This window comes from Piliocolobus tephrosceles, chromosome 16 (assembly GCF_002776525.5).
Source record: "Piliocolobus tephrosceles isolate RC106 chromosome 16, ASM277652v3, whole genome shotgun sequence".
Lineage (NCBI taxonomy): Eukaryota > Metazoa > Chordata > Mammalia > Primates > Cercopithecidae > Piliocolobus > Piliocolobus tephrosceles.
In genome coordinates, this window is record NC_045449.1 from 901,808 (window position 1) to 911,958 (window position 10,151).

Below are 10,151 nucleotides of genomic sequence, written 5' to 3' on the forward strand. Positions count from 1 at the left end.
CGGGAGGCTGAGGCAGGAGAATCACTTGAACCAGGGAGGCGGAGGTTGTAGTGAGCCGAGATTGCGCCATTGCACCCCTCAAATAAACAAACAAATAAAGTAAAATAAAATAAAGCTAATGTTGAGAAGCCAGTACACGACACTGTTTATACAGTGAAACAAACAAACTAAAACAGAAACGATACTTCCCTGCGCCCTGGGTCTGAGCCCCAGCTCCAACTCTTGTCAACTGTGTGACCTGGGCATGTCATCTAGGCTCCCTGTGCCTCCGTTTCCTCATCTGCAGAATGGGGGTAATTATGGTGCCAACGCTAGGGCTGCTAGCCCAGAGACGGAGATTTCAGACAGGGCGTGAGAGCTGTGGGATGAGCCGGGCCAGCCAGGTGTGGTTCATCAGGGAAGGGTAACAGTATGGCGAGGTGAGGAAGATCCCAGCCAGGTGTGAATGGGGGAGGGCCAGAGAGGACGGGGGAGCCAGCGATGACAGGACCCAGGGTCACAACCAAGGCACTAGTCTACCTACTTCCGACTTACCTCCTTCCCAACTGGGACAAGCTCAGGAGCCACCCTGAGCCTCCTGTCTTCATCTACCAAACGGGCGCAGCCCCATGGCTGGAGGGCTTGGGTGGCAGGGAAGCCCCTGGACTCCTAGCACAGCACCTGGCACATGGGAGGGTTCAGCTCGTGTCCTTCTCTTTGCAGCAGGGACCCAAGATCCAGGAAGGGGAGAAATGCAGGGCCCGGCTGCTGGGGGGTGGAGGTTGAAACTCCAGGAGTCCCTGACTCTGCCATGGGCGTCCCTCACCCACCTAACCCAGGTCCGGAGCAGTCAGGAGGGAGTGGAGCGGGCACCATCTCAGGAGTTCCTGGCTCCCATGCCACCTCTTCACTCACCTACCAGCAACCTCGAATCCCAAGCCCCAAGCCTTCAGAAGAGACCAAGAAAGCGAAGAGGCTGCAATTCTTCCCAGCGTTATCCCTGAGCCTGAGTCCTTCCCAGAGTTATCCCTCAGCCTGAGTTCTTCCCAGCATTATCCCTGAGCCTGTGTTCTTCCTAGTGTTAACCCTGAGCCTGAGTCCTTCCCAGCGTTATCCCTGAACCTGAGTTCTTCCCAGCATCATCTCTGAGCCTGTGTTCTTCCTAGTGTTAACCCTGAGCCTGAGTTCTTCCCAGTGTATTGCCTGAGCCTGAGTTCTTCCCAGCTCTGAGCCTGAGTTCTTCCCAGCGTTATCCCTGAGCCTGAGTTCTTCCCAGCATTATTGCCTGAGCCTGAGTTCTTCCCAGCACTAACCCTGAGCCTGAGTTCTTCCCAGCCCTGAGCCTGAGTTCTTCCCAGCATTACTGCCTGAGCCTGAGTTCTTTCCAGCATTAACCCTGAGCCTGAGTTCTTCTCAGCATTATTGCCTGAGCCTTCCTTTGCTCCTCCCCTCCTCCTGACTGAACATCCCAGAACTACTTGGTTCCATTCCACAAATACCAGTTAAAACCCCTAGGTGCCAAGAAGCTTCCACTGGGAGCCACAGAGATGATCAGGGATTAACGTCCTGATCTCACAGGGCAGATGCACCCCACAAGTGACTGCGCACATCTCCCAGACTGCAATGGGGTCAGTGGTGGGGTGGGTGTGAAAGGTTCACAAGGCAGGGCGTGTGAGCGGGACCTGGCAGCGCTGTGCAGACTCTGGCATCACAGAAACCCAAGTCTCAATAATGCTCTGGCCCCGCTGGCTGCGTGGTCTTGGACAAACAATAATAATATTAATAGTTATTATTAAGAGATGGGGTCTTGCTCTGTCACCCAGGTGGGGGTACAATGGCCATTCACAGGTGTGATCCTAGCACCTTTCAGCTTCCAACTCCTGGGTTCAAGTGATCCTCCTGCCTCAGTTTCCCACGTAGATGGGAATATGGGAGTGAACCACCATGCCCAGCTAATCTTAGCCTCTCTGAGCCTCAGTTTTCACACCTGTAATGTGGAGATGGTTACAGCACCTACTTCAATGAGTTGTTGAGGGTCTTCAATAAAACTACGCACATAAAAGGTTCCGGACAAGCCTCTAAGCAGCTGTGATGAGGAGAAGGAGGAAGAGGATGATAGGGACAATTATGATGATTTTTTCCTTTTTTTTTCTTTTTCTTTTGAGATGGCATCTCACTCTGTTCCCCAGGCTGCTGGAGTATAATGGCGTGATCTCAGCTCACTGCAACCTCCACCCCTATTGGGTTCCAGCAATTCTCCTGCCTTAGTCTCCCAAGTAGCTGGGATTACTAGTGGATGGCACCTGCCACCACACCCAGCTAATTTTGCGTGTATGATTTTTAGTAGAGACGGGGTTTGACTATGTTGGCCAGGATGGTCTTGAACTCCTGACCTCAGGTGATCCACCCACCTCGGCCTCCCAAAGTGCTGGGATGACAGGTGTGAGCTACCACGGCCCGCTAATGGTGAGGATTTCAATTCACCTCCACCCTTATCTTTGGGTTCTCCTGCAGGGTGGAGTCTAAACCCGTTTCAATTTTACATTGACAAAGCATTCTACCAAACACCATCTCACAGAAACCTCACAACAGCTGTGAGGTTTGAGCTGTGTAAGGTCAGGAGGGCGGAAATTCTCAGTGTCTTCGCTCTACAGATGAGCAAACTGCAGCTCCGGGGAGGGACTGGTGAGTGACACTCCTCAGGCCGCACAGCAAGACAGCAGTAGAGCGGGGACAAAACCCAGTTCTTCTCTGCCTTGTGGCCCCTTTTTACTGAGCTTCCCGGGACGGGAGACAGAGGAGTCTGTGGCCTGTGGGGAGTCGGATTTTCTGGAACACCATGGTCCTGGCTTAGGAATCTACATCTCCACTTGTCAGCTGAGATGAGTCCTGGCCCTTCCTTCTCAGAGTGAATGGAGTCACCAGTGGTCTGTGGGCCTGGCCCTGCCGTGCTGCCCTGCTCAGCCTGGACCTGGGCAGGGTTTGTGGGACACAGCGTCAGGTATCACCCTACTACCTCTGTGGGGTGCATGTCTTGGGGACACAAACAAAGACAAAGGCAGAGAGCAAGGCTGTGGGAGGGCATGCTGGGGAGAGAGGAGCATATGCCCTGTCAACACCACAGAGACCCGGCCTCACCCGGGGCCACCCCACATGGCAGAAAGGAGGTTGACTGCAAAAGCAGGTTCGGTCGTTGTGCAGCCGATATTGATCAGACTCGGTCTTTGCAATGCTCTTGGTCCCCCAGCCCTCTAAACCCGGTGAGAGAAGTCTCGAGGGCCCTGGTGGCCAAGGGCTGTGCACTTCGGTGAGCCAGGCCTGATGCTGCAGGCCTCCCCTGATGCTGAGATTCCGCAGCACCTTCCTGCAGCTGCTCACACTGGGGTGGGAGCTGAGTCCTCCAGGCAGGGCTCTGAGCCCTGCTGTGGTCTGAGAGCTGCCCACAGCGGGGCCTCCTCCCCACTACCTTTCAGGGGAGTTAGAGCTATTTAGACACAAGGAAACTGAGGCTCAGCGGTGTGAGGACACTTGCCCAGTGTCTCACGGCTAAAGAGTAGTCGATTTTCTTTCTCTTCTCTTCTCTTCTATTTTCTTTTGAGATGGAGTCTCGTTTTGTCACCCAGGCTGGAATGCAGTGACAAGATCTTGGCTTGCTGCAACCCGCCTCCCAGGTTCAAGCGATTCTCCCCGCCTCAGCCTCCTGAGTTGTTGGGATTACAGGCGCCTGCCACCACACCTGGCTAATTTTTGTATTTTTAGTAGAGATGGGGGTTTCACCATGTTGGCCAGGCTGGTCTCGAACTCCTGACCTCAGGTGATCTGGCTACCTCAGTCTCCCAGAGTGCTGGGATTCCAGGCGTGAGCCACTGCGCCCGGCCTGAGAGCAGTAGATTTTCATCTGTGCAAAGCTTAACTGCTTTCCATCCTGGGCAGCTGAGAGAGTAACAGTGTGACACTTCATTTTCTAGGTCAACTTGACTAGGCCACAAGGTACCCAGGTATTTGTCCACACATTGATCCGGACATATCTGTGAGGCATTTGGGATGAGGTTGATATTTGTATTGAGTAGAACAGAGTCCTCCCCAGTGTAGCTGGGCCTCATCCAATCCACCGAACACCCGAATCAACAAAAAGGCAGAACAACGGGAAGCTCCTCTTGCCTGACTCCTTGGGTGTGAGCTGGGATGCTGGCCTCCTCGAGCCTCTGGGCTCGGACTGAAACACTGGCCCTTCTTGAGCCTCGACTCCACTGGCTTTGGAGCTGGAATTTACATCGCTGGCTCTCCTAGCTCTCAGGTGTTTGGACTTGGACTGGAACTAATATTGGCTGTCCTGGGTCTCCAGCAATTGACTGCAGGGATTAGAACCTCTAAGCCTCCATAATCACCTGAATCAATTCCTTCTAATACATTTCTTCGTATGTAGATATAGATACAAACACACACACCCTATTGGTTTTGTTTCTCTAGAGAACACTGACGAACACAAAGACTCAACCCTGGGCTTCCCGTTGGCTGCATATTTGGGCGTGGAAGGCTCAGGGACGAGGCCGTGCCAGAAGCCGGATATCTGAATATCTAGAACAATTGTCTGATTTGGTCCAGAAGTCCTCCCTGTTCCCAAGGACCCAGCAGGAAGCCTGGTAGGGGAGGGGACCTGTTTGGCCAAATAAGCACAGCCAAGTCGCAGAAACCTCGGTCTTTTATTAGTAGTATTTTAAACCAAAACATCCCCAACCAAGCATTCAGGAAACGGCGTCAGTGGCCTCCAGGCACCCAGCGTAAACAGCAATACTTGCGGAGTCCACTAGGTGGGGCCAGTGACCCAGCGGAAAGCGCAGAAACGCTCCCCCAGGAGGGAAGGCAGGTGCGCGGGACAGGACTTTGTGGGAACCATCCCCAGGCTGGACGCGTGCGCCCCACCTCTGCCTTGCGTGGCTTCTAGCCGACAGTGTAAACATCAAACCTGAGAACCACAAGCCCTTTAGGGGGCAGTCACTCTAGCATCTCTGGATATCAGGGTCCTCAAGCCAAGTGGGTCCCTCGTGAGCCAGCAAGCAAGATACACAGCCACTAAGTCAAGTTCTGCCCCGAAGCCGCAGAGTGCCAGGCGGGGGCATCTGTGCGTGACGCCCGTGATCTGTCTCCCGAGAGAAGGCATCTGCCAGCACCAAGGAATCGCAAAATCGACAGACACAGACGCCAGCCGTGGTGGTCACGTGATGAGGACATGGCACGGGGACAGGGAGCAAAGAGGGAGGCAGCGCGAGGACAGGCAGCAGCAAAGACCCTGGCCCCACACCGGCATCCCACAGCATCTTCCTGCAGCTTCTCACCGTGGGGTGGGAGCCGAGTCCCCCAGGTGGGGCTCTGAGCCCTGCTGTGGTCTGAGAGCTGAAGGCAGAGATGGGAGCAAGTCTTCTTCTTGCTCTCTCCTGGTTGGCCCCCGTTCAGGTCCCTAAACACCTGCTTTACCTCCTTGGGTTACTATTTGTACCTTGAGCCCAATGCCTCCAAAGGACCAGGGCAAAAAACCTCGGACCCTGCAGGTCCGAGATGCTCGTCTCTAACCCGCTCCCCGTCTTAGGGCAGGGCAACAACACCCCAGAATGTCGGCTGTGGGGGGCCCAACACCGACCAACCCCCTCACCGGCCCCTCTGCCTCCCACCTGCCTGCCCCCGGCCAGCCCTTCCCAAACCTGCACGGCTGGGCTGCCGCTAAACTGTGCCTCGGCCTCTGTTGCCACGGCAACAATGTGGCTTCCCCCAAGTGGGAAGCCCGTTGCCAAGGCCCTTGTTGCCAAAGGCTATAACAGCCACCCCGGTGTGTGAAGAGGGGGGTGAGAGCTCCGTGGGGGGCGGAGGGTGGCCAGGGAGGCTGGCGAGGGAAGGAGTAGGGGGGTTCTCAAGAATGGGAGCGTTCCAGCGGCCTCAGCTGGAGTGGGGGACACTAGCCCCTGGAGGAGGAAGAGGCAGCCCGTGGCATCTCAGCGATTGCTCCTCTGGGGACGTCAGAAGGCAGAACGGAGACCCCCCAACAAAACACGCCGGGAGAAGCCTGACCAAGCAAGGATGGGGCACTCCCACCACCCCCTGCAACACACACCCCTGACCACAGGACCAGCTTGGATTCTGCCCAGCTTCAGGCAAACAACCCCCCAGAATCTGTTTTGCTCGTTCATGTGTCTCTGATGCGCACACACAAGCTGCACCCAGAAAGCGTCAGTCCCTGTCGCCAGGAACACGTTAATGGCAAGGACTGCAAACCCTCCACAGTTTCTATCCCTGGCCTGTCTCAGAGTACATACTTAATATTCCTTCTACAACGCTTCTCTCCGGAGCACAGCTCTCGTCTGTGTCAACAAGGAGAGGTGGACGCCATCAGAGTTGATTCCCTTCCAAAGTGAACAGAGGAGGGCTGGGGGGGGCAGCTCATTGCACCCACAGGGAGCGCCAGGCCCAGGCTGGCTTTGCAGGGGCAGCATCCGAGTACCTGGAGCCCACGGGCCACGCATGTAGGCACTGCCCGGCCTGGGTGCAGAGGGGAGGAGAGCCTGGTTCTCTCCTGGGTCCTCTTGAGGAAAGAGGCTAACGGGGGAAAGCTGAAAGAGGCAGGGAGGGGTCTGGGAGGCCCAGGGAGCAGATGGCTAGTAGGGGGGAAGAGACGGGGTGGCAGCATTGGCAAAGCAGGTGGGGAGGGGAGCCTGAGACTGAGAGGGGCCCAGGGCCAGGACGAGGTGACAACGCACCAAGAACGGCCAGGTCCAAATGTCTCCAGTCCCAATCTCTCAAGACCAACCCAGGCAGGGCCTGGCCTGTGACGCCCAGGCCTTCCCGTCACCCCTCCCCAAACCCAGAAGGAAAAGCCAGTGTACCTACCCCAGGAGCCAGCCCCTCAGGTGGAGTCGGGGAGACGCCATCCCCCCCGCCCTGGCTGCGGGCGCTGAGCTGCGGGGACATGGTGGGCGACTCGTCGATGTACGGCATGGTCTCTGAGCCCTCCGGGGGCCCCTTCTGCTCCTCATTCCCCTCTCCGTCGTACTCGTCCGTCCCGTAGCTGAAGTCTGAGACAAGGAACAAGAAAGGCCACTGAGAATCCTCCACCAGAGCTGCCAGGGACTGGTAGCGCAGTGGGCGCCGGCGGCGGCCCCCGGCTGCCATGGCCCCGGCCGCACCATCCACGCCTGGCCCAGACGGGGGCTGTGCGGGGGCCTGGGCCTGGCGAGGGGCCGGGAGAGCCGGCAGGCACTGGGTTCTGCACGCTCCGGGGCTGCTGGGAGGCGGGGAGGAGCGGCTCTGCTGTTGCTACCCGTTGAAGAGCATGTCAGCCGCGTATTTCAAGCTGCTGTTTTCTTTGCCTTCTGCCTAATTCCAAGTGTAAAAATTAACAGTGGGAGCAGGAGGCAGGACGCTTCCAACTCTCCTCTCTGAGTCACCATTTTGCTTTTTATAGGGAATAAGGAGGTGGGGGGGGCCGGGCGATGTCACTTCCTGTGGCCCTCCCTTGGGTACCATTTGTACTGAGCCCACTCCCTCCAGGGGGCCAGGGCAGGTTCTGGGGTGTGGGAGGGGAGCCCTCAGTCCTCAGAACAAGGCCCTGCATGGAGGACGGAGCCCAAGGCAGCAGGGCGTGGGCGAGGAAGCTGTGCCCAGGCCTGGCAGGGACAGGGGCTCACAGCAGACTCCTCGGAGCCGGCACTTATTTCTATCACCCCAACACGGGCTTCCTTCAAAGGAGGAAGGACAGAAAGGCGACTGGGAAGTTAAGCCCCCTTAACCCCCCAGGGCTGCCAGCACCACACGGGCTCCAGAGTCCAGGCACGGAGCCCACCGACCCTGGGACGGGAGGCTGAGCCCGTGCAGCGAGGGGGGTGTGCAGGGCAGCCGCTCAGGGCTTCACACTTTCCGAAAGGGTTAGGAGGGTGGCCTCAGAAAGGGCCCTGCGTCCAGCCCCACCAGCAAGGCTGCAGGAGGGTCCCTCCCACAAACCGGCCCCTGCCCATTCGCCTGTTTGCTTCCCCAGCCCTGACCCGCCACAACCGGGAATGGAGAATGTGACAGTGTTGCTTCCAGGGGCCGTGCTGGACCTCCTTGGGCTGGGGCCGCCAGCGGGGGATGGACACCCCTGTCACATTCGGACAGGGGTAAGACTCGGCACTCGTGCAGGCCAGCAGGAGCTGGCACCACAGTGTGTCCTGGAGACACACACATCACCGTGCCGGCAGCCTTGGGGCCAGCGGGAGCTTCCTACACACTGGACCGCCCAGTGGCGGCATCTGCTTGCTAAACACTCCCCGGGTGTCTTCCAGGCAGGACTCCCTGGCCAGGCATCTTCGAATCTTGTGCAGTGTGATGGGGGAGGCTGGCTGAGCCTGCCCTGCCATCTGCCCAGATATCCTTTCCTCCAGGTCGCCCTCCCTATGGCACCTGGCCCCCTGGCACCTTAGTGAATCCTGCCCCTTTGTCCTTGAGCCCCTGGGGTAGGAGGTGGGCATCTCAGTCATCACTGTGCGCCAGCATCCACGACCCCACCTGTGGCAGGCTCTCGGGAAAGCGTGTGGAGCGAATGAATGAGCAGAGGATCGCACCGTCTGTCTCAGGTCTGAGGCTTCAGCCAAGTCCCAGCCAGCCAAGTTCTCCACGGGGGCCCCAGCTCCTCCCTCTGCTGTCACAACACCCCAGCCCACAGGCAACCAGCAGCCGGAGAACGGTGTCAACAGGTCACCGGGAAGCCTGGCCACAGCCATGCTCTGCCCAATCTGGCCTTTTGGCAGCCGAGCGCTTCCCCCAGGCTCGCTGCACCTGCTTCTGTCGGCTGCCTCTCCTTGTCCCTGAGCCAATGCCCCATTCAGCTGCCAGGGGACACGGACTAGTTTTTTCCCTACACAGGCTTGTGTATGAAGAACCACAGGACCCAGAGATGCCTACCAGTGAGATGTGTGTACGCCACACACCGGGCAGGACCCAGGACGCCCTCCCACGGAGATGCGTGTACGCCACACACCTGGGCACGACCCAGGACGCCCTCCCACTGAGATGCGTGTATGCCACACACCTAGGACATGAGGCCCAGTGCCCTGGAGGCCATGACACCTGTGTCTGTGGCTGGCGGGATGTGAACTGACTCTGGTCCTTCCAGGGGGAGGAGGAAGAGGCACAGCAGCACCCAGCTGGCCTGAGTCTGGCTCCGAGAGGGGTCTGGCCGTTTGGTGAGACCCCCTCACTCTGGAGAAGCACAGGAGGGGATGGAGGGCAGCCTCCCACCGGCCCCTCCTTCCTGCCTCCTCCTCTCCAGGAGGCTCCAGGCTGCCCTGTTGGTGCCTGGAGTTAAGGACAGGGAAAATAAGCAATAGTGGACACCGGCCTTGCCCACAGTTTAGATTCCAGCCGACCAAGCAGCCTCTTCTCTACGCTGACCAGTTCCCAGGGGTCGCAGGAATGGAACCCACACACTTGGGAGATCGTCGGAGAGTATGGGGGGAAGTGACGGCAGGGAAGGTGGCTGAAGGTCTCTCTGCCAGTCTCCCCATGTGCACGGTTCATCCTGCTCAGAGCAGAGGACCACGGGCCCTGTGATCTCCTGCTCCTTCCAGCCTGGATGTTTCGTGGGGAGGTAGTTCTTTCTTTCCCCAATTTACATACAATTGCTGAAGGTCACAGGATCTGAATCCAGGTCTCAAACGCCCTCCCTTTCCCTCTGAATCTCACTCCAGAGAAGTCCCCTTCCATATCCCTCCTCGTTAAGGGGGGCTGACCATGGAGCTGAACCCGGGGGGCCTGAGGACAGGGTCTGGTCGGGGGGAGGCCCAGGCGCAGCAAAAGTGCTTGGTCTGCGAACATTTCCAGCGCCTCCCCCTTTCATTTCTGCTCCCACAAAACTGTGAGAGCCCAGGAGACTCCAACCAGGAAAAGGGGTAAAGAAAAGATGGGGAAACCAATCCTCAGAGGAGGCAGGAGCCACCGCACCCCGGTGGCTCAAGCCTGTAATCCCAGCACTTTGGGAGGCCGAGACGGGCGGATCACGAGGTCAGGAGATCGAGACCATCCTGGCTAACACGGTGAAACCCCGTCTCTACTAAAAAATGCAAAAAAACTAGCCGGGCGAGGTGGTGGCGCCTGTAGTCCCAGCTACGCGGGAGGCTGAGGCAGGAGAATGGCGTAAACCCGGGAGG

The 10,151-nt window shown here is 57.9% G+C and overlaps 1 protein-coding gene across 1 annotated transcript in view; it reads right to left on the reverse strand.

Annotated features, from left to right (window-relative positions):
* ABR (ABR activator of RhoGEF and GTPase) overlaps positions 1-10,151 on the reverse strand; it is a 244,973-nt gene that overhangs the window by 115,540 nt on the left and 119,282 nt on the right. Inside the window, exon 2 of the mRNA XM_026448359.1 lies at positions 6,859-7,043. Coding sequence (XP_026304144.1) covers positions 6,859-7,043 — 185 coding nt within the window. The remainder of the gene's footprint in view (positions 1-6,858; positions 7,044-10,151) is intronic.